The 22098-nt window shown below is 33.9% G+C and overlaps 12 protein-coding genes across 12 annotated transcripts, besides 5 other annotated features; 8 read left to right on the top strand and 4 right to left on the bottom strand.

The window, feature by feature from the left end:
• Window positions 1-865: 865 nt before the first annotated feature.
• TA20555 (myosin a, putative) lies at window positions 866-3528 on the top strand (the record flags this gene model as incomplete). Its single annotated transcript, XM_949177.1, has 3 exons — window positions 866-964; window positions 1032-1166; window positions 1291-3528. The coding sequence occupies 3 exons, from the start codon at window positions 866-868 to the stop codon at window positions 3526-3528; spliced, it is 2472 nt and encodes an 823-aa protein (XP_954270.1).
• A 765-nt stretch (window positions 3529-4293) lies between these two features.
• Window positions 4294-4954, top strand: TA20550 (uncharacterized protein; the record flags this gene model as incomplete). The annotated part of the gene is made up of 3 exons (XM_949176.1): window positions 4294-4401; window positions 4452-4539; window positions 4602-4954. The coding sequence occupies 3 exons, from the start codon at window positions 4294-4296 to the stop codon at window positions 4952-4954; spliced, it is 549 nt and encodes a 182-aa protein (XP_954269.1).
• A 208-nt stretch (window positions 4955-5162) lies between these two features.
• Window positions 5163-5694, top strand: TA20545 (ribosomal protein s15, putative; the record flags this gene model as incomplete). Its single annotated transcript, XM_949175.1, has 2 exons — window positions 5163-5397; window positions 5474-5694. The coding sequence occupies 2 exons, from the start codon at window positions 5163-5165 to the stop codon at window positions 5692-5694; spliced, it is 456 nt and encodes a 151-aa protein (XP_954268.1).
• A 50-nt stretch (window positions 5695-5744) lies between these two features.
• On the bottom strand, window positions 5745-7311 carry TA20540 (riboflavin kinase / fad synthase family protein, putative; the record flags this gene model as incomplete). The annotated part of the gene is made up of 6 exons (XM_949174.1): window positions 5745-6040; window positions 6081-6208; window positions 6269-6346; window positions 6379-6451; window positions 6488-6622; window positions 6654-7311. The coding sequence occupies 6 exons, from the start codon at window positions 7309-7311 to the stop codon at window positions 5745-5747; spliced, it is 1368 nt and encodes a 455-aa protein (XP_954267.1).
• A 202-nt stretch (window positions 7312-7513) lies between these two features.
• On the top strand, window positions 7514-10309 carry TA20535 (peptidylprolyl isomerase-like protein, putative; the record flags this gene model as incomplete). The annotated part of the gene is made up of 9 exons (XM_949173.1): window positions 7514-7668; window positions 7705-7783; window positions 7836-8142; window positions 8216-8484; window positions 8515-8616; window positions 8678-8812; window positions 8913-9779; window positions 9899-9972; window positions 10162-10309. 9 exons carry the CDS (start codon window positions 7514-7516, stop codon window positions 10307-10309), a joined length of 2136 nt encoding a protein of 711 aa, XP_954266.1.
• Window positions 10310-10547: 238 nt separating this feature from the next.
• TA20530 (uncharacterized protein) lies at window positions 10548-11012 on the top strand (the record flags this gene model as incomplete). The annotated part of the gene is made up of 1 exon (XM_949172.1): window positions 10548-11012. The coding sequence occupies one exon, from the start codon at window positions 10548-10550 to the stop codon at window positions 11010-11012; it is 465 nt and encodes a 154-aa protein (XP_954265.1).
• An 87-nt stretch (window positions 11013-11099) lies between these two features.
• Window positions 11100-11966, bottom strand: TA20525 (ribosomal protein s12, putative; the record flags this gene model as incomplete). Its single annotated transcript, XM_949171.1, has 1 exon — window positions 11100-11966. One exon carries the CDS (start codon window positions 11964-11966, stop codon window positions 11100-11102), a length of 867 nt encoding a protein of 288 aa, XP_954264.1.
• Window positions 11967-12198: 232 nt separating this feature from the next.
• Window positions 12199-12255: a sequence feature (Signal peptide predicted for TA20520 by SignalP 2.0 HMM (Signal peptide probability 0.988, signal anchor probability 0.000) with cleavage site probability 0.574 between residues 19 and 20).
• TA20520 (uncharacterized protein) lies at window positions 12199-12992 on the top strand (the record flags this gene model as incomplete). Its single annotated transcript, XM_949170.1, has 4 exons — window positions 12199-12355; window positions 12417-12497; window positions 12531-12691; window positions 12744-12992. The coding sequence occupies 4 exons, from the start codon at window positions 12199-12201 to the stop codon at window positions 12990-12992; spliced, it is 648 nt and encodes a 215-aa protein (XP_954263.1).
• Window positions 12208-12267: a sequence feature (2 probable transmembrane helices predicted for TA20520 by TMHMM2.0 at aa 4-23 and 183-205).
• Window positions 12891-12959: a sequence feature (2 probable transmembrane helices predicted for TA20520 by TMHMM2.0 at aa 4-23 and 183-205).
• Window positions 12993-13053: 61 nt separating the features above from the next.
• Window positions 13054-16465, bottom strand: TA20515 (DNA replication licensing factor Mcm2, putative; the record flags this gene model as incomplete). Its single annotated transcript, XM_949169.1, has 4 exons — window positions 13054-14251; window positions 14365-14638; window positions 14780-15658; window positions 15757-16465. 4 exons carry the CDS (start codon window positions 16463-16465, stop codon window positions 13054-13056), a joined length of 3060 nt encoding a protein of 1019 aa, XP_954262.1.
• A 317-nt stretch (window positions 16466-16782) lies between these two features.
• TA20510 (ubiquitin-conjugating enzyme e2, putative) lies at window positions 16783-17344 on the top strand (the record flags this gene model as incomplete). Its single annotated transcript, XM_949168.1, has 2 exons — window positions 16783-16834; window positions 16938-17344. 2 exons carry the CDS (start codon window positions 16783-16785, stop codon window positions 17342-17344), a joined length of 459 nt encoding a protein of 152 aa, XP_954261.1.
• A 61-nt stretch (window positions 17345-17405) lies between these two features.
• On the bottom strand, window positions 17406-19539 carry TA20505 (uncharacterized protein; the record flags this gene model as incomplete). Its single annotated transcript, XM_949167.1, has 7 exons — window positions 17406-17786; window positions 17829-17919; window positions 17990-18219; window positions 18299-18670; window positions 18746-18831; window positions 18895-19396; window positions 19486-19539. 7 exons carry the CDS (start codon window positions 19537-19539, stop codon window positions 17406-17408), a joined length of 1716 nt encoding a protein of 571 aa, XP_954260.1.
• Window positions 17496-17564: a sequence feature (1 probable transmembrane helix predicted for TA20505 by TMHMM2.0 at aa 520-542).
• Window positions 19483-19539: a sequence feature (Signal peptide predicted for TA20505 by SignalP 2.0 HMM (Signal peptide probability 0.675, signal anchor probability 0.000) with cleavage site probability 0.597 between residues 19 and 20).
• Window positions 19540-20002: 463 nt separating this feature from the next.
• TA20500 (uncharacterized protein) lies at window positions 20003-20971 on the top strand (the record flags this gene model as incomplete). Its single annotated transcript, XM_949166.1, has 6 exons — window positions 20003-20044; window positions 20104-20178; window positions 20219-20365; window positions 20395-20586; window positions 20691-20753; window positions 20825-20971. The coding sequence occupies 6 exons, from the start codon at window positions 20003-20005 to the stop codon at window positions 20969-20971; spliced, it is 666 nt and encodes a 221-aa protein (XP_954259.1).
• Window positions 20972-22098: the final 1127 nt, after the last annotated feature.

The raw sequence follows: 22098 nt of genomic DNA, 5'->3' as shown, positions 1-22098 counted from the left end.
AAATAAGGCAGAAAGACAAAATAACATTAAAATAATCAAAATAAGATATGATAATTTTAAATGAATGGAAAAGGTAATAAATCGTAGAATATATTGAAAAATAAATTTAAATTATATTCCCGGAGAAAAAATGGGAAGATTAACTAAGTAAGCAAAATATATGAACATAATTGTGGTGAAAGTTAATTTTAAAAATAAACTGGAAAAAACTGGAAAAAGACTATTTAACTTAATCATTTATAAAAATAATAAAATGTAGTAAATAATTAAGGGGTTTTAGAAGAAGGAAGGCTAATCACTGAAGAATGTGTGTTTTATAACAATGTTGATTACTTCTTCGAGTTAACATAGAATTTACTTACACATTTTTATGTAACTTTTTCAAACATATTTTTACTCTTTTTAAACACTATTAACAGGGATTAAATAGTTATTTATACTTTTATTAATCATGAATTTTAAATTTGATTATAATGGATCAGGAAGAATACATATAATTTTTACCAAGTTATATAAAATTAGCTAATTTCTCTAGAATTTTTAAAATTAGTTTATTGGTGGTTTAAATGCCTGGAAATGTTCCTTTACGAGTCTCCGGTGTTTGTGCTAGGTGGTGTAAGTTAGTTCAATGTGTGTAGTGTGACTTGAGTATTCGGTTATTTTTGCGTATATTTCTGATCAACTCTGTTGAATATTTTAATTTTGAGTGTTTTAACTTAATTTGTTTTTTAGTCTGACAATTCTTAGAAATTGAGTGAAATTTTAGTTTTAATGCAGTTTGTCGTTTTTGAGCCGAAATTTCATATAAAATTTCAGGCTTTCATAAAATTTTAATATATTAATTTGTTTCATAAAAATTTTAAAAATGGACCTGAGCAATAAGGAAAAAATCCAGACCGCTAACGCGCTCAAACGCGCCACTTCAAATTTGGCAGTTTTTGACTCTAATGGGAACGTTCTTAACGTATTTCTTATTCATATTTCTTAATTACATATTTGTGTGTTGATGTGTATGGTTAATGTAATTTTAGGGTGTTTATGTGTGGTCTGATTTGGCTCCTGCTGTTAGGGAAAACCCTGAACTCATGTTCGCGAAGTGTTTAGTTCATCCAGGATCAACTACAGAAAGGCTTGTTTGCACTCAAGTTGAACCACCCAATGATGAAGTTTGTGTTATTTACAGTCAACTTCTACAACTATAACAATAGTTATATAGTTATTTATATCTAGTTAAGAAATTTGTATTCAGTTTTTAACCCTATTATAAATTTCACATATAATGTCGTGTAGAAATTCGAAGTCCCATTAACAAATGCTTGGAACACAAATAGTCAAATTGACCCGATGACTTACGGTGACATCGGGATGTTACCTCAAACTTCAATTCCTTGCGTTCTAGACTTTTTACGTCATCGTTTTTATAAGAACCAGATTTACTCAACAGCTGACCCACTTATGGTTTCCATTAACCCTTTTAAAGATTTGGGAAATTCTGGACAGGACGTAATTGAACGGTACAAAAGAGCCAAGAACCTGTTAGATATGCCTCCACATGTATATTATACTAGTCGGAGGGCACTGGAAAATTTGCACGACTACAAATATTCCCAGACAATTATAGTTTCTGGCGAGTCTGGTGCTGGGAAAACGCAATCCGCAAACATGATGATGCGTTACTTTGCATCTGGAAGCGGTTTTACTGGTGGGAGTCATATTCAGCAGGTTGTAATGGCTTTTAATCCGGTACTTGAGTCGTTCGGAAATGCAAAAACGATACGCAATAATAATAGTAGCCGATTTGGTCGTTTCATGCAACTTGACGTGGCAGCTGAAGGAGGAATTCGATATGGTTCAATTGTTACCTTTTTGCTAGAAAAGTCCCGTATCGTAACTCAGGATGATGATGAACGTTCTTATCACATTTTCTACCAACTTCTAAAGGGTGCAAATGATCAATTACGCTCAAAACTTAAACTTAAACGTATTGGTGAATATGAATACCTCAATGATAAATGTACTGAGGTGAATGGTGTTGATGATGCCAAGGATTTTGGCCTAATTTTAAACAGTTTTGATCAAATGAAGTTGACTGAGGAACAAAAGGAAACTGTCCTAAGTTTGTTGTCTGGTGTTTTATTACTTGGAAATGTCCAAATTTCAGGCGAAGAACGTGAAGGTTTAACCGATGCCTCTGTTATTACTAATGAAAGCCTTCTAAGGGATTGTGCAGAACTGTTATACCTCGACTATGACCAATTAAAATATGATTTAACTATGAAGAAGACTATGGTGGGTGGTGGTGAGATTGTAAGTCCGAGGAGGAAGGACGAATCTGAGGTTTTGAAGAAGAGTTTGAGTAAGGCGGTTTACAATAAGTTGTTTTTCTGGCTGGTTGCCACTGTAAATAAGACAATTGCACCTCCGGAACCTTTTAAATACTTCATTGGCCTCTTGGACATTTTCGGCTTTGAAGTCTTCAAGAATAACTCACTAGAACAGCTTTTTATTAACATTACCAATGAAATGTTACAGACTAATTTCGTTAACATCGTGTTTAAACGGGAGGCTCAACTTTATGCTGATGAGGGAATTGCATGTCCTAATCTGGAATATGAATCAAATTCACTTGTAATTGACGTTCTTTGTGGTAAAACAAAGTCCGTTTTGTCAATTTTGGAGGATCAATGTCTCGCTCCCGGTGGTAATGATGCAAATCTAACCTCGACTTGTAATACTCAACTTTCAAATAATCCAAAATATGTCAAGTCCAGACAGGACAAATATTTCTTAATTGTACATACGATTGGACCAATACAATACTGTTCCGATGGTTTCGTAACTAAAAATAAGGATTTATTAACTGGCGAACTTGTAAAACTGGTAAATTCATCAAATAATCCATTGGTTTCCGAGTTATTTATGGGTGATGAAGTGGTTAGTGGAAAGTTGGCAAAGGGAATGTTAATTGGTTCTCAGTTTATGAACCAATTGGACTCTTTGATGACTTTGATAAATAGTACTGATCCTCACTTTATCAGATGCATTTCACCAAATGACAAGATGATGCCCATGACTTGGAACTCGGTCCGTGTAATCTTACAATTGCATGCTTTGTCTGTAATTGAGGCTTTACAACTTCGAAAATTAGGGTTTTCGTATCGACGAACTTTTGCTCAATTCAACGACCAATATGCCTATTTAAATTTGGCTGTTGTTAAGGACTCTAGGCTCTCTGATAAGGATAAGGCTATAAAATTGGTAACTGAGTCTGGGCTCGGAACCTCAGATTACGCTGTTGGAAAGACACGAATGTTCTTGACTCGGAAAGCTGCTAATCATTTGACTTCAATTGTGAGAGAAAGGCTTGCCAAGTGGGCTCCCTTGGCTGATTTGTTGGAAGCTTTGTTGCGTCGGCTTCAGTACCAGCGTGAGCTAAAGAAGACTGTGAAATCCATTGTTCGTCTTCAGGCTCATTTGAGAAGGGTTTTGAACGAGGGTGAGAGGCCAGCAAAGTTAGTTAAGGTGTAGATGTTAAGTCGTATTATTGGGATTAAATGGACATAAAGGGTACTTTGTGGCTTTTAAAAGTATGAATTAATCTAGAATATAATGGACAAATATACATTGGGAACAAAATAATCTAACATGTAATTATATCAAATCAAAGTAAATCAGGGCTTAAAAGTATATAATATACTTTTGTTATACTTATGTTATATAAACTTTAAGCGTAATTATATCTAAATTAATACTAAGTTATATATAAATTAATACTAAAAGTATAAATTAAACAATAATTAAAGAACAAATCTCGAAATTGCCCCTAAAATAAGGTTAGATAACACCTAAGGATCCTAAGTTAACGACTAATTATCATTCAGTTGAGAATGAAACGAATGTTTAGAATATGGAAAATGTGTAAAATCTGGATGATCAAGGGTTAAATGAGTGGTTTTGTCTGAGAACACGACTAATTTGTATAGTGGTGGTGTTTATAGTGTAAAAATAGTATAAAAAGCAATGGAACGGCTTGATTGTTACTATAAAATTAGTGTAATTGTGTTTATAATTATATGTTTAATATTGCTTATTGTCGTTGGATATTTCATGTGTTATAACATGAGTTTGCTCAAGGAACTAAACACACACCTTAAAAAACTTTTGGGTTGACCTTCCGCTGGAATTTAATCCTATTTTGACCCTTTAAAAAAAATTAATTATGATCTATGTGTTGGGTGGTCAATGTTTGGGATTTTTGTATTATTCCCTATTCTTGCGTAAACTCTTAAAAAAATGTCGGATCGCATTATTCCAAATTATAGAATTAAGAGAATTCTCGAAATTGATGAACATGTTCCTAAAATGAACAAAAAGGCGTTAACAACACTCGCAACCTCACTGGTATCCATCACCCTAATTATACCATAAAAATATTTTAATAATTTTTTTAGAAGATTTTTTTGCAAGAATACGCCAAAGATGTGCATAAACACATTGTTAACACAGGAGATTCCTACCCCGTGAATACCAAACATATTAGTAAGGATTTACACATTTGCTCTATATAACTATGTACGCATATGTTTAATGATGCTGTTTAGTAAATGTATCGTATGATCCGAGATTTATCAAGTATGAGTTCCTAACACATGCTAGGAAGATTATCGAAAAACATGATGATAGTGCTACTCCAATGAGTAAACTAGTTGGAACTGTGAATAATATTGGTTCCTCTTACCATACTAACAACTCAGGTTTAAGTAATAAAGCTTCAGAAAAGACTGAGGATTCTGTAGTTAAGAGTAAACAGTTTGAAGACTCTGTAAAGAACAAGACTGATGTTAATATTGACAGCGGTAAAAAAGGCCTTAAAAGGGCGTTAAAATCAGTTCCGAAGGACAGCTCTAAAAAAATCAAAAATTCTATCTTATCATATTTCACCACTAGAAATTAATTTTTTATAACCCAACCCGATATTTTATAGATTTCCTATTTAATGTTAAATATATGTTTTTAATGTGTTTATCTATTCCTTAGAGGTATAATTGATATAAAAGGGTGTAGGAAACCACATTGCCCCATGTATAAGAAAAATTAGATTAATTTTATCCTTGGTAATTCTATTATTTAAGATTAATAATATTTATTAATTTCTTGAGAAAATGGGTCGTATGTACGGAAAGGGTAAGGGTATCTCATCCTCGAGTATTCCCTACGGTAGAAAACCACCTTCCTGGCTAAAAACAAAACCCTTTGAAGTTGAGGAACAAATTGCAAAACTTGCCAAAAAAGGACAAACTCCATCACAAATCGGTGTCTCATTACGTGATTCCATGGCTATTCCACAAGTAAAGGCCGTTACCAATAACAAAATACTACGAATTCTTAAAGCACAAGGTAATTAATATATTAATTTATTACTCTATGACCCAATATTTTTTACCCATAATATATAGTATTAATATTGGTTTAGGATTAGCCCCTGAGATTCCTGAGGATTTGTACTTTTTAATAAAGAAGGCAGTGTCTATGAGAAAACACATGGAGCAGAACTTGAACGACAAGGACTCAAAGTTTAGACTAATTTTGGTCGAGTCTAGGATCCATAGACTTGCAAGATATTATAAGAAGAAGAGACAATTGCCCGCAACATGGAAATATCAAGCTTCCACCGCAGGAACACTAGTCGCATAATCTCAAATACCACCATACATTATACACTTATATATATATAGTGTTGTTTATTATACATTATTGGTGGAAGTTAAGATTAGTTTATTAAAGTGTAGATCAGATTGAATGGCTTGAACTAAATCTTCAAGCGAACTGTATTTGGAATCAGTTCTTAAGTAGCCGTAAATATCCAAGCGTACAGTTAGACCCAAAAGTGATTCATTGAATTTATGATAAAAATAAGGCTCTACAGAGTAGTTTTCTCCGTAAAAATGTGGATTAAATCCTATGGATACAATTGCATTTATACGAGTATCTTCTGACACTTCTTTGCTGCCATTTATATATCCATATCCAATATAAACACCTATGTATTCATTTTACTAGTAAAACAACTGATGAAATACCTAAAATATTATTACCTGTTATGAGATGTGGCAATGAATTGCACTTAAGATTAGCAGTTGGGATTCCAAGTAACGGAAAACCTCGTCCTGAACCTTTAAATACTTCCCCTACTATTTTCACTTTGTTTCTAAACAAATTGTTACATTTGGAAATATAAAGATGTATGAAACTAATTGAGTAATAATACTTTAAAAGCAAAAAACAACCCAAAGTTCCAGATAAAATATTTACATCCAGAACACTATCCAAATCAACTTTTAAAGGTCTAAAGAATGGATGTAATTAAACACAAATTACCTTTCTGTGGAACACTTTTTTACATGAGTTTTATTTAAAACTACATTTTCCCCTAGAATTCCCCAAAAATGGCCTAATTTATAAATATAACAAGGTAAAATAAAAATACCTGTAGTGTTATCGATAAAATTATTATTGTTAGAAACTATTTTAATTGAGCCATTCAAAAGACTGTGGTTATTAATCTTAATATCTTCGACTTTATTAATTAAGGAAACTGAGTTTAAATTATCCCGGGTCATACCTAAATTAATGATAAAAATGTGTAAAACTACCGTGAATTGTGAGATATTCCACTGTGGATTCAGGAAATGATGTAATTAGTACAATGCGATAATCATTAAAATCCTTTGACCCAATTGAACTAATGAAATAATCAGTAAAGTGAGTTAAATTGGTCAAATTTGTGCCAACATTCAGAAGAGAACTTGGTGAAAAGTTGTGTAAACCAAGAGGCAGAAATTGGAATAATAATTGATTTAAATTGCTCAAACTTAATTTATCATTAGTTTTAAGTTCATTTATGGAAATTTGACCATCCTTGGCACTTAAATAGTATAAGGTTGAGCCATTAAAAACATTACAAAGTGAGATTAATTTAGGGTTTGATTTACTGCTTTCAGATGACAAAACTGAGTTTAAAGCCGACAAGCTTTCCTCAATTAAATTAAAACTTATTATTTCTGCATTTAGTAAATTATTTATACAATTATTTATACAAGTTTGTTCTAAATTATCAGATAAGTCTGAACCGTTGTTTATGGAATCAGAATTAATAACAAAATTCCATGGAGATATTAATGTATTATTAATAGCATTGGCAATTGTGCCCAAAAAATTAACAAAAACCGATTTATAATCAAAACTAAGATTATCAAAGTCAACAATCAAAAAAGAGCAATCATTTTGTGATTCATTAATAATTTCCGACATAATCTAAATAAAAATACATTAATTTCCTAAATGTGTACTAATTAATTAATTATAAAGGAGGTAAAGTATAATCAGGTTAAGCACTATACAAACGGTATATATAAATAATAGTATATTAGTTAAATATCTTCTAAAGCAGTTAGATTTTCGTTAAAAATTCGTTTGTTTCAATAATTGATAAATAAAAAAATCAAGTGTAAAAATGGATGAGGAAGGCTATGTGAGAGTAGGACTTGATTTTGGAGGAGATTCCTCTAGAATCTCAGTTGTTGATAATAACAATAAAATTACTCTTCATGTTAACCGACTTGCAAATAGACAAACACCCTCAATTATCTCGTTTGATAAAAGGCTTAGGTACCCTTAATTCCTTTTATTTTATATTTTTATAAGTGATACTATCAATTTTTATAGGATTTATGGAGAAGAAGCCGAGGCCAGATCGTCAACTTTGTTTAAAAACACCATCCCAGTATTCCATTAATTACCCTAATTTACAGTTTCATTATTATACAATGTTATAGTTGTTGCCATATATCGTGGGTTTGGGAAAAGAAGAATTGTTGAAATATGTTAACGAACACAGTTACTTGTTTTTATTGGACGTTGACGAGGCTTCAGGATCTTTCAAAGTAACCTTTGATGATTCGCCGCTGCTAGTTCACCCATTCGAATCATACGCTTTCTTCGTGAATAAACTTCTACAAACCGTTAGAACCCAATTTAACTGCCCAGATGACAGTAATGAGAAGATTACGCTATCAGTTGCGGTTCCAACCTACTTTACAGAAGAATTTAAGAAATCTATACATTATTCCCTTTCACTCCTAAGTATTATTTATAGTTATTTTAAATATTCACAGTTTACCAGATGTATTTTGGCAATAATTTAATATTGTATTAGAATTGAAAGAAGTTAAACTATTTAAAGAGTCGGAATGTATATTAAAGAGGTGGTCAGATTCCCACTTACCAGACTCATACAATGAATTTGTTAAACTAAATGGTAGTCAGAACGGTGAAAGTGCACCCGATCAACGGATGAGAGTTGCGTTTTTGGATGTTGGATTCGTACATACAACTTTTTTTGTGGCTGAAATCGCTTCTGAAGACTCAAGTTTAACAGCCAAAATTATCTCAGAATCTTCAACCGACACCATAGGAACTTATCAAGTAATTAACAATTTTATTTAAAGTGTATAGGTTTTTGAAGCTTTGTGCAATTACATTAAGCAGCAAATTGAAAACAACTATAATACCAAACTTGTGATTCCATCAAGACAATCATATTACCTATACAAATCAGTATAACTTAACTAGCTAAAAATAATCAACTTTATTAGTTACAGTGTATATTAAATTGTAGTGTGTAAAATGTGTAAAAGAATTAAGTGTACTAAATGATGCAAAATTGGATGTCGAGAGAGTATTGCCAAATGATGATGATTTCTCCACCGTAGTCACTAGACAACAATTACAGTTACTCACACAACACATTCAGGTACTTTTTTAACACCATATCTTTATTATAATATACTATTGACTATAATATCAAATATAGTATTATACTTCAACTATACTTAATATAATTGAATGGTTAGAATGGATTAAATAATTTGATAAAGGAAGTAATGAGTAAAGTGGATGAAGGAGTGGGATATTACTCATTTGAAATGTTAGGGGGAGGGTCAAGAATAGCATTTATTAAGGACATTGCATCAGAGTATTCAGGTTTATTAGGGTGTGTAAGAGGTGTTAGAACTTCACTTGACACCACTTCTGCAATGTCGTACGGGGCGACAAGTCTTTTGGTCAATTCTATGGGCCAAACTCCTAGGAATGAGACTCCATATCCCGATTCAGCCCATTATAGTGAAATGCTTGAACGTGAAAAATATGTAAGAAATGTGGAGCAGGAAGAAATGAATAAGATGATGATATTGAACGAGATTGATAACTACGTGATAAAAACTAGGAATGACTTAACGGAAGCATACAAACACACAGTTGACCCGGAAACCATGGAGAAAATTAGTGAACTCCTAGACGGCTTGCAATCGTTCAGTACTCAGTCAATAAGTGACAAAAGTGTTACATCAGAATCTTGCAGTAGTTCTCTATCAAGCGTACAGGAAAAGGTTAAGCAATTGGCCCCAAATTATATCCTAAAACTAGAAGAAGACGCTGAACAGAGAAGAAAGGACCAGAAACTTAGCGAGAGTATGCCCATAAATCATGTTCAAAAGGAAGTTGACATGGACGTTGTGTTGCCAAATGGGACCTGTATAAAAAGAGCTCAAAAGAATAAGGACGAAGGAAATGATTTGATATCTGCAGGAAACGTGGAACTAGCTATTCAACACTATATCAAGGTTATTCAGTACTGTGCCAAAGTAACCAACCCTAACCAAGATGAAAAAACTACCATCAATCAACTCAGATTAGCTACCAACTTGAATCTAGCCATGGTAATTTTTATAACAATTCTTATCCAGTCATTACTAGACTTATTATAATACTAAAAATACTATTAATATTACTAATGTTAATATGGATAATTCCTATAATACTAATAATTGTGGTTTAGTGTTATTTAAGAATGGATGTGCCAGCCAGTTATAATAAGGCGGTATCATGTTGTACATCGGCTCTTGATATAAGGTATTCCCTGAGTACTCAGTTATATATTTCCTTCTTCATCTGTATGTGTAAGGTGTCCCCACTGTGTTGTTAATTTTTTTGTTAAAATTCCAAATTCAAGATTATTCTTAACGGAAGAATCTTTAACTAAAATAAATAATTATTTTATTTCTTTTGTGAAATTTTATCGAGGGTGTAATACTCTTTTAGTCCAAATAACACGAAGGCGTTGTTCAGAAGAGCCGTGGCATATGAAAAGCTAAACGACCTTGAAAATTCCCTAAAGGACGCTAATCAAGGATTACAACTCGATGCGAATAACCAAGACTTCAAAATTGTATCCAACCCACTATATTAGTCCTTTATTCAGATTACTATTATGGAGTAAATTATTATTTTGTCGGATGTGTTAAAAAATTGTTTAGATATGTGATCGAGTGGAGAAGAAGATAAAGCTGGAGCTACAAAAGCAGAAGAAAATGTTCTCTAAAATGTTCGGTTAAATGGAAAACTACAACAAACTACTCAAAGTAACTTATATTACAAATTATAACATATAATAATATATAATAATGGTATAGAGAGATATAAAGTATATGAGAAGGATCGACCGTTTGGCAAGAAGAGTGAAAAATGTTTTATTCTTTACACACCCGGCATCCTTAACTTCAAGCATCAGTGATTTTAACAAGTCAACGTCACAGGATACAGGATACATCTCGAACTCATCCCAATCATTTAGCCATTCAGATTCAAACACAATTGGAGATGATTATTGTGAACATGATAATGTATCAAATAACAGTAAACTAGACAATCGTGTTGATAGTGGTGAGGAATCAGATGAATACGAAACGATAGAATATGATGATATGAATGTGCCGATGATAATAAAGTCAACAACTGAATGCAAACAGGAGTTGATATCCAAGATAAACTTCTCATACGAAAGCCCAGAACAAGTCAAATCAGTCTACGGATTATCTCCAGTTGATTATAGAATCAACTCATTAAAACTCGCCCTTGAACAATTAAACAACTTACCAGTTTATGACACATAATTTAATATTCCAAATATTATATAAATATTCAGTGTAAATTATATAAATATTCAGTGCAAATTAAATTATATTATATTATATAAAAATTTAGGACTGTGATTTGTGTAAAATGGATCTCCACCTAGTGTTAAAAGCGAAAATATCAAAGGGAACATCCTGGTCTGGACCAATTTTACCTTCGAAAGGAGTTCCGTCAAGGTTAAACCAGTCATTGGCCCTAATCTCATTGAATATTTCCCGGTCGAGCTGAGTAGTTATTGGAACCTCCTGCTTCCTAATCGCCTTTTTATTCTTAATCTCCTCAGTCATTTTTACGCCGTATTTCGACCTAGAAGAGGCACGGTTCTTGACAGGCAGAAGGTCATACTTGCCTCTAACAACAGTGTAGTGACAACCACTGACGTCCTGACAACGGCCACCACGAACCAAAACCACAGAATGAGTGTGAAGGTTGTGACCCTGACCAGGAATGTGACAAGTGACTGTCCTCCCAGTGGTGAGTCTGACCCTGGCGACCTTCCTCAAACCCGAATTGGGTTTCCTGGGAGTCACAAGCCTAACAGTCACCACAATTCCCTTCTTCTGAGGAGCACCTTCAAGCCAACAAGACCTCCGCTTCTTGGGCTTGTATCGAGGAACCATCTTAGGCCTACGTCTGTAGAATAAACGGCCAGATATATTCCTAGTAGAAAACAATCTTACAGTGTTAATATTAGAAAATTCTGGTAATCGATGGAAATTCAGAGCCGGATTAGGAATCGTAGAGAAACTTGAATTAAAATTTAAAGTATTGTTGAAATCACTTGATAAGCGGTAGAAATGTGTAGGAACTGAAAAGAAACGCCTAAAAACTAAGGAATTAGAAGTGCCAATAATTGGCCTTCCTGGGAGAAAAGTAGGAATAAGAAACTTTGGCGGGATATTTTTGAGTCTAAAGGAGGAAATAACCGACATTTCACTTTATTTTCATGTGAAAGGACTTGAAAGCCAGGAATTTACACATTTGAGAATTTTCAACACTGATGAGGAAATGCGATAGATTTAAGAATAATTAAAGTTAAAATTTGGTTAATCTAACAATTGTTATAAATCAGAGATAAAATCAAGTTTGTTCTGATAATGGGGAATTCCAGAGAAATTAACATTAACAGATGAATTAATTTGTAATATATGGAAGGCAAATGAAATGGATTTAATTTTTCTGTTTGCATTATTTAATTTATTTTTAAAATCGGCCTGTTCATTATATTTTTTGGTTCCCCAAAATGGCGAGCGTTGTTTTTTTGAAAATGTGCCTGAAAAGGCCCTTTTATCAGTCTCATATGATCTCATCTCAGAAGAAGGTTTATATCATTATATATATATATTTGTATTTATATATATAATAATTTATTGAATGATTAGGTAGAGATTGCGTATTGTCGATTTCAGATAATGATAGACGAGTGCTTAAAAATATGAAATTAGATCAGGACCAAACACATAGTAAGTCATTTCAACGCTTCTTACAGTGTTCAGAACGTTTGTCGTTTGTTTCTCCGGCAACTGATAACTACAACATCTGCGTCCACTGTCCAGGGCGACTCTGGTACATGAGCCAAATGTGTAAAATTTCATTGAACTTTGAAATCGCAGACGTCAGCTCAGGAGGAGACTCACAGTACGATGTAAATTACGAAGTTTGTCCACAACTATTTTATTTTTTGCGTGATAAATCTTAATTTTGTTCAGACGACTGCAAAGAAACACCAGGTGGAGAGCTTGACGAATCATTTGCACCACTTTATCGCATCCGCAAACGTGATTCAGGAGTACCAAATCTCGGAGAATCGCAACTCCACAAAGCTCTATGACAACTACAAGTCGATGAATAACTGGATTCTGGCATTCTACCTCCTCGAAATTCTCGTCGTTGTCCTCACCTCGGCTTTCTCAGTATACCACATCACTAGGTTCTTCAAAACCCAATGCTTCATTTAATATGCTCACCCTTACATTTTGTGTACATAATATTATAAACAGATAAATGGAGAGTTAGAAATTAGCAAGTATAAATTTTTTCATCGTCCTCTGCATAAACAATTGGCGCGTTATCTGAGTTCGATAAGTTGATTAACAGTCGCTTAAACTTAGTCAGTGACAAGTCCTTCTCGTACGATTTATATGCTGCGAATAATTCATTCAACTCCACTCCGTCACCGTAATCTAGCTTTTGCAAATTATCCATCAAATTCCTGTTAAACTGTGGTGAAACAGAGTCGTCGACATTTTCTGCGCTTTCTGTAGTTTTGTCGGGACTTAGCACAGCACCAGGGGCAGTTTTACTACTAGTAGTTTGTTTGGAACGTTTAAGACGTTTATTGGTTTTAGAAGTACTGCTTCTCCTGCTACTTTTAGAGTAATCGTACTCCTCATCCGATGAGAGTAGTTCCTGGTCATCAAAGTCGTCGTCGCTTTCTGAGCCGCTGCTAAAGTCAACGTCCTCGTCCTCCTTACTGGAGTCTTTCGTGGTGTAAACATCGCCGAAAATGGTATAGTTCAACAGCTTTACTGCAGCCTTCACGTGTTCCTTGGTTATGTATCTACTGAGTTTGAGCTTCGCGAATGCTGTCGAGAGCCTGAGAATAGCTTCCAGGGTACGAGGTGAAACAAGCTGCAGCAACTTCTTCTTGTTATCCTTGCAGCGCTGACGCATCTGTGAATAGCTCTTACTGATCTCATTTCGGGCCAAAACTGTTAGTTCTGGTCCTGGTGACCAGTTCTTTGCGTGGTGCATTTCCTTGTAGTACATGTCCTTGCAGTAATAAATGTACTTTTTAAGCGTTGAAAGGTCGAGGATCTCGTGCTCAACTCCACGATCATCAAGGTATGTCAAATTATTGTTAAAAAGAGAGTCCACTCGGTCCGAACTACTTGCTCGACCTGTACTTCTCCCACTTCTCAACACTCTTCCTGTCCTCATTCTAGCTGTAGTTCTCTCCTGATTCGTCTTCAAATCCTCCTCTGCTCCTACACTATCCGTCTTAAAATCAGATCCAGTGTTATTGACTGTTGTTATTGTGTACTGGACTTGAAGCTGTAGGTCACTTTGAATCGGCTGTATAATTGATGTCTTGTTAAGCCTATTAATTGCTGGAACTGGCTTCGATTTCTGTGTTATGTTCCTCAGAATCGCGTCTGCTATTCTGTCATCTTGTATCTCATTGTTAACATCACGTACAATAAATATCAGGTCAAATCTATACAATTATAAGTTATATTAGTATATAATTAACTATGGCAATACTAAATAACTGTAAATCTAAGTGCCCTACACACTAATAAATATCCGGAATCATTTGCCGTTACGTACCTAGATAAAAGTGAGTATTCAAAATTTAATTGTTCATTAATTTGCATATCTTCAGCCCAGCATCCGTAGAGTGGATTAGCTGCTGCTAGTACTGTGCATCTTGCATTTAGGGTAGTATGTATTCCCGCCTTTGCCACAGAGACAGTCTGTTGTTCCATAACTTCGTGTATTGCCACTCTGTCTGCGTAGTTCATCTTGTCGAACTCATCTATCAGCACTATCTTCCTGTCTCCCATCACCATTGCTCCTCCCTCAACTTTACGTTCTCCGGTCTCTAATACATTTTAAGCTCATGTCTAGTTATCTGACTATACTAATACTAGATAATTGATTGAGAACAACAAATATATAGCTAGCGTAAATAAATAAAACCAAGTCCCAGAGGATTATGGGAATTTCGGGACTCAATCAGTACCTTCATCCTGTACAATTGCAGCTGTTAAACCAACGCCAGTAGATCCTCTTCCAGTGGTAGAAATGGTATTTGGAAGCAATGTCATTACGAACCTGAGAAGCTGAGACTTTCCGCAACCTGGGTCTCCAACCAGTAAGACGTGAATATCACCCCTCAGGTTTTCTCTAGTTTCTCCACTGCTGAATAGGTTTTCGTTGGTGGTTTCAGTGTCCAAATTCTTAGAGTTGTAGGCTGTTTGTTGCGTATCGTTAATTGGGTTCAGATGTCCACCAACTAGCATGAGCAGAATTCCTTTCTTTACAAGTGAAAGGCCACAAAGTGAAGGTGCCACACTATTAGTCAAAACAGTTATCGTGTCATTTCTGCCAGCCAAATACTTGAATCTGGCTCTGTCCTCGTCCGTAATCACAGTGGTATTAGAGAAGGTATAGTGGTCCTTGATCAGTAAATGATTTGCCACCAAAAACGGCTTCCCTATGCTACTCCCTATGGTGCTTGAGTTGAGCGTATTGGGCGTTAGCATCCTGTAAACACCCCAAATACGCACCCTATCGCCACACTTTACTTTATTGCACAAATCGTCCTGTGCTATCACCGAGACGTATCTGGGCATTTGGCCCAGTGACGAGTCCTCTGGTGTTTCCTGGAGCACAAACGTCTGGTAGTTCTTGAAGTTACTCAGGCCCACTTCCTGTCTAAAAACCACCTTACCTTGTGGGTCAACTGGTGGTGGCATTGTCGTGTCCACTCTGGTTTTGTTAAGATCTGTCAAGTCGTAGTGGTTTCGGATATATACCGTCTTTTCCTTCTCGTTGTACACGTCCAACAAATCCTCACCAACATACACGCTCGTGCTCAACTTCGGATACACTCCCGAGCCTACAGCATGCTTTTAGTGGTGTATACGGTGCTAAATTTAGATAGATAACGGTATTTATTACATATTTCACTATATATTTATGTAAATATTATATAACTATTTACAAATTTTATACATTTGTTGATAACTCCTTCAACTGCCACTAGTGTATTGATCATTGTTGATGATAAACCCCTTGGAGTAACGTGGTGTCTTCCTAGCCAACCGCAAATGCCGAGTTTCGGGGTTGGGAGTGGTATTTTGGAGGCTTGGTTCCTCCAAATCTCGCCAATCGCGTCCTCAAAGGCCTGGAATGAGACGTACGGCGACTTTATTAATAACTTCGTGAGTGAATTTGCATGGTCTGCTCTGAGGTACAAAAGGCTTAAATTTACTATAATTCGCAGGTGCATTGGCATTTGGAGGTTAGTTGCGGCTGTTGATTTCTCGTACTCTTTAAACGCCTCCTCATAAAGCTGTAATGTTTTGGTGTAAATTTGCTTATTCTCAGAGGCGAACGTCAAAAACCTGTCCACCAGGGATTTGTAATTTTGTTGCGCAGTTATGACACTCTTTCTTGCGTCTTCATATTCGGCTAAAACGTCCTGATTTAGTTTATCTAAAAGCTTCTTTTTTCTTTCCACAGACTCGTCATTTTGAGATGAGGAGTGCAGATTCACGGTTCCTGAGGAGACTCGGTCGTAAAAGTCTAGCAATTTGGACGTTTCATCTTCTGACGAGGTCATAATCTGGAACTGGTTAAGGAACGAGTTTTGTGTGTTCGACAACGGATTTGTCGAGGATTCCGTACCCGAGATCTGACTCATTTTCTACACACTTTAGCAATACTGGTTATACTAGACTTTGGTATTTAAAATCTTTAATTTGATATTTTACTAAATTGTGATGAAGGCGTTTTGGGAAAAAATCAAAAAAATCCAGACATAAAATCTACCCGCTAAAAACACACATTGGTCCGGCTGGGCGTCGGATTAGAATGGCTGGATATTTTGAGTTCAATCAACAACTTTGCTTTAGTATCAATAAACGATTAATATGGGCTAGTTCTTTGTGTATGGGAATTGAAAGTTGATATGGGGAGCAGATTTTTCTAATTTCGCTCTTCTCATTTTAATTATTGCTGATGGCTTCTAAGCGAATTCTCAAAGAGACTGAGAGTCTCGCTACTGATTCTCGTACGTTTTTTATTTCTGCATTTTACCAAAATTTTCCAAATTATTCATTTTACTTATTATTATAGTTAATATATTAGAGTATACACTTTATATTATGATTTAGCCCCTGGAATCAAGGCGGAATTATTTGTTGGAAATGATAGGCACTTTAAGATTCATATGCAAGGCCCTGATTCCACTCCTTATGAGGGTGGAGTTTATTTGTTGGAGTTGTTTTTGCCCGAACATTATCCTATGGACCCTCCCAAAGTCCGTTTCCTAACCAGTATTTACCATCCAAACATTGATAAAATCGGTCGCATTTGCCTCGACATTCTCAAGGACAAGTGGAGTCCTGCTTTACAAATCAGGACTGTTTTACTAAGCATTCAGGCCCTTTTATCGGCTCCTGAGCCTGATGATCCTCTTGATGCTTCTGTTGCAAATCATTTCAAAACTGACCGTTTAGGAGCCGAAAAGGTCGCCCGTGAGTGGAACCAGACCTTTGCTGTTTGTAACAAAATTGATTAATCTACTTTTACTTCATTTATATACTATGTACAAACTACTGAGTATATTAGCTTATGGGTGATTATTTAGTTTTAAATTTGAAATTCTTTTCGTTAAACAGTTGCTGGAACATCTCCGTGATGTCGTTGAGTGCGACTTTTGGGGATCCTCTGACCAGGCTCCAGATGACTAGGATGTACACGGTGACTGCCACCAGTATTAAAAGATCAAATGCTGGGTGTTTTCCTACGAAAACTGTGCAATTGTTGGGTGCAGACGAGTAGAACTTGTGTTCCTGGATGTGGGTTCTAAAGTTCTGGACCTGGATCTTGCCCAAATTCGACTCCAAGTGTGAAACTACTTCTTTCACAGAGTCCAACAGTAACAAATTAGTAGTCAAAACGTTCCTCGGCTCACTCAACACTTCGTCCCACTTCTTTACATTAGCTTTTATTTCCTCCTTCTAAACATTTTTATCATGAATAATTTAGTAAATATCTCATACGTCAAGGTTTAATTGATCTTCTGATTTTAATAGGTTCAAAAACACTTGAGCGAAATCAACAATTCTTTGTGTTAATAAATCATAATCAAGTCTAAACAATTGGTTATAATGGTTTATATTAGTGAGTAATTAACTCCTCCTAGACTTTTAAAAACGCAAACCTGAAATTAAGAGAATAACATCTTGTATACAGTGGAGTGGCTTCACTTGTGGTTGTAACAGTAAATGACTTAAAGGTGTCAACTTCATTTGGCAAGTTTAATTCCACTTTGCCCAAATTGTTGAATCTATTATGAGGATTTAAGTCTTTTTCTTGATTTTCTTCAGTAGTTTCATCTTTTTTCACAGGATTTTCCTGCTTTACGACATTCTCAAGTGATGGATCAAATTCCTAAAACACATATATAACTGTATAAATAAAGTTATGCGTGTAACTTCCAAATAAACTAATTCTTGAATAAAAATAATACCTTCATATAAGGTTCTAGGTCTGTGAAAAAATCATCGAGCGTGTAATAATATAATTTGTCCCCCGATAAGTCCTGGAAATTGACTGCAAATTCGATGTCGTCTTTTTTGTAGTTGTGTAAAAAGTGTCTCAGGCCAGAGTAATTTATCACTGATCCAGAGTAAAAGAGGAAGATGACGTCGTAAAGCTCGCTCTTCACGTCCTTCAAGAGTCTGGACAACTCGAGTGTTAGTATCAAACTACTGTTGTTCTGGCTATTACTTGAGTACGTTTGCAACACACTGAACGTGTCAATATTAACAGTTACCAACATTTTCTTTCGTTTCTCATTATCAGGACTATCACTATCATTTTTCACAGTATTCAATTCTCCCTATATAATTTAATATAACAAATTTACAATTTAACTAAACATATAACTAAATGTCAATTGGTAAAGTTAACATACGTAAAGATTTAGAGTTAAGAAATTTGATATTAAATTTGACTCGAAATCTTTTGCATTTACACGTACATCATCTCCCAATAACTTTCCTAAATATCGTTTAACTCAGTGTTAACTAAATGTATTTCTAGACTCTATTTTGCTATAAATACTTGAAGATTTGATTAAATCGAAAACTTTTTCAAGGTTTGGGTCATATTCTGTTATTGATAAAGAACATTTAGGTTTGGATTTATATAGAAACTGTTCTAATTTTAAGAGAGTTTCCTGGTGTATTTGTTTAAAATCACTGCATTTTTCTAAATTTGAGTTTGAGAATTCTGTAGCGAATGCTTCGTCGCATTTATTATTTTTTCCAGATAAAACACTGTCCTTTGGTGGAAGTGTAAGCAGGAGAACATTATTCGTCCTTAGAACATTCTTGAAGAAAAGCCAATAAAATCGCTTTGTTAACAGATCCTCTAGGCGAAGCAAGTATACGTTCCTGCCTCTGGAGAACATACTGGATACAAATTTATCTGATGAGTCTGTAAGGCCGAAGTTCCCGGGCAAAAGGTAACGCAACTTGCCGTCGACTGCCAGGTGAGGGAGGCCATAGTCGTTCCCTCCGACATGATATTGTACAAAGTTATGGGCCAGAAAATCATGAGAACACTACATAAATACATTAGCGTGGTTAATACACCTTATATAAATATTTAGATATATGATTTTGTGTAATTAAATATAAATAAAGATCTTACATTTGATAAGTGTATAAACGTATAAAAACTAAATATAAACTTTAAAAATCCCATTTTAAATGAAAAATAAACCAAGTGGATAATTAAACCACGAAATTTTAATAGTCTTACAACACTATATTAAGCGGTAGTGTTGTAAAATCACAACCATTAATTAAAATTTTTAGTTAATTCCTAATATTCTTATTCTTTAAACTGTAAATAATTTATTCTCGATGAAATAATATGGATGAAAGCAATTGTGTAGGAATTTCTCTCTAGTGAGGTTTGGAAAATTTTCTCCGATGGAGGTTAATAGAATTATTTGTTAATTTGTTATTAGGGCAGTAAAGCGTTACCGAAAGTTAATATTTATAAGAGGTTGCCTGCTTTATGTGCTTTTGTGATGTTATTTGGCTCTTTTACTGAAATTAGTCTCATTAACATTGGATTCTACTCAAAATCCAACAGAAAAGACCTTAAAATTAAATCAATTTAATTTTATAATACTTTTACTCTATAATTTACTTAATTTACAATGAACTCCGAAGTTAAAAACTGGAGCACGAATTGCTTGGAGGTTCCATTATTATTTATTCCTCAAATTGTTCCCAAACTGTGTTTTATATATGTGTATAGTTAGTTTTGGTCCGGTTAGAGTCACTAGATGAGAGATTTTCTGAAGTGTTCAAATGTGTAGAAGAACGCCAGAAGGTATTTTGTAACAAAATTTTTGAGTGGTGTGATATTGTAGGAGTTACAAGATAAAATAACGATGATTGATAGATACTTGGATGAAATAAACGTTATTTTAGATAAGAAAAAACAATGTATTGTGATTTCTAACTTGAATGAAAAGGTGAACATGATGGTCAAAAACTACTCAAACAACTCTAAAAACGTAAATTCTAAAACAAATTGATAATTTAGAGTCTGGAAGAGTTTAAAAATCGTTTAAACGAGGGTGTTAAAACACTCTTTGAGTCATCCAATTTATACTCCGAAGTTAATAAGTTTAAGAGTGATTTAGAATTTTTACATGAAAAGAAAGAAACTCTTTCTGAGTTAATTTTTCATAACAATTTACATATTGAAAAATTAGACATAAATTATCAAAATTCAGTAAAAAATATTATTAAATCAATACAAATCGGTATATAGTATAAACTACCATAAATGTATATAGTACAATAACAAAATGTTAATATAGAAACAACAAAATTAAGTCAATCGTTCAGAATATATCAACAAGTTTTCCTTTATTACATATTTCGATAAATTCTAATACTGTACCAGATAAAACAAATATGTAAAGACGAGCTCACCGAGTACATAATATGTATATATTAATGTATAATAGAATAATAATATAAATGTAATTAGAAAATTGAGGAATGCAAAAGATGAAATAAGCGAATCATTAAACAGAATGAAAACTGAAAGAGAAAAGGAAGAAGATTTCGTTTTGAATCAACTTGAAATTGCAAGTAATTCCCATCTTCATTAATTCATTTTCAGTGGAAAAGTTTGATAACATTAAACTATAACACTTTTGCTTTACATATACATTAATATGTTACAAAATAAATTTGAAAAACAGATATAAATATAAAAGTTAGAAAAAGAACCAGTGAACTGGACTAGGTCCAGTGTACTTGGAAGCCTGATAGGAGTAGTATTTCCTAGCCAGAAGAGATAATGATTGAAAAAAGTAGTAGATGAATTTCCCGCTTATCCAAACGAACGCGTAAACGACAGAACCCAAAGCGAAGATTAAATACTTTCTCATTTTAAATTTTATTAGGAACACATTTTAATACATATAGCAGAAAACATTAGACAGACGAAGATGTGTGAAGAAATTTTTAAAAAACTACGTTAAAAATGTGATATAAAAGAAGATATAACTAAATTGATGGAAATAAACAGCTGTTAAAAGAGGGATTGTGAAGATTAAACGATTGTGTGGTGCTCTGAAAACTAATGTGACACTTTAAAAGTGGAATTTCCTCATTCAACTACTAGCAAATCCCTTTTTAGACTCTTCTTTAAATTTTACCATACTCTTGTTCCTCTATAGATTTTCAAACAACTTAGACACTATTTTCATTTTAATGTGTAAACTAATTGTCGATAAGTGAATTTGTTTTAATTCATTGTAATTCTGCAATTATTTGGTTCATAAAATTTAAGAGATTCTATACTTTTCTAAAATTTCATATAAATTTGATAATAAATAACAAGTTGGATCATTTTTTTATACATATGAGTTGGAATGGATTCCTGATATTTAAATAATTGGAGATAAATTTTATTTCAAAACTAAAGGTAAACTTGATTTTCCCATATTGTTTTCACTGGAAATTATTCGTAAAACTCATAAATAACTAACTAATTTTTGTAAATTTAGCCATTTTATGTATTTTCAATAATTTTTCAAAAACGACAATTGCTGTCGATTGTTATAACTCAAAATAAAAAATAATATTCTTTCTAATAGTTTTGTTTTATAGACGCCTTTATTTTTGCCTTTAGATTTTAATTTTGTTGTTAATTAATGATGAAGCTCATGTTATTCTATTTGTAACGTAATCACAAAAGAGGGTTCAAATTCATGATTTTCTATTTCCATTT

This window comes from Theileria annulata, chromosome 1, assembly GCF_000003225.4.
Source record: "Theileria annulata chromosome 1, complete sequence, *** SEQUENCING IN PROGRESS ***".
NCBI classification, from domain to species: Eukaryota; Apicomplexa; class Aconoidasida; order Piroplasmida; family Theileriidae; genus Theileria; species Theileria annulata.
The sequence above is the reverse complement of the archived record's forward strand: the minus strand, read 5'-3'. Positions and strand labels throughout refer to the sequence as shown.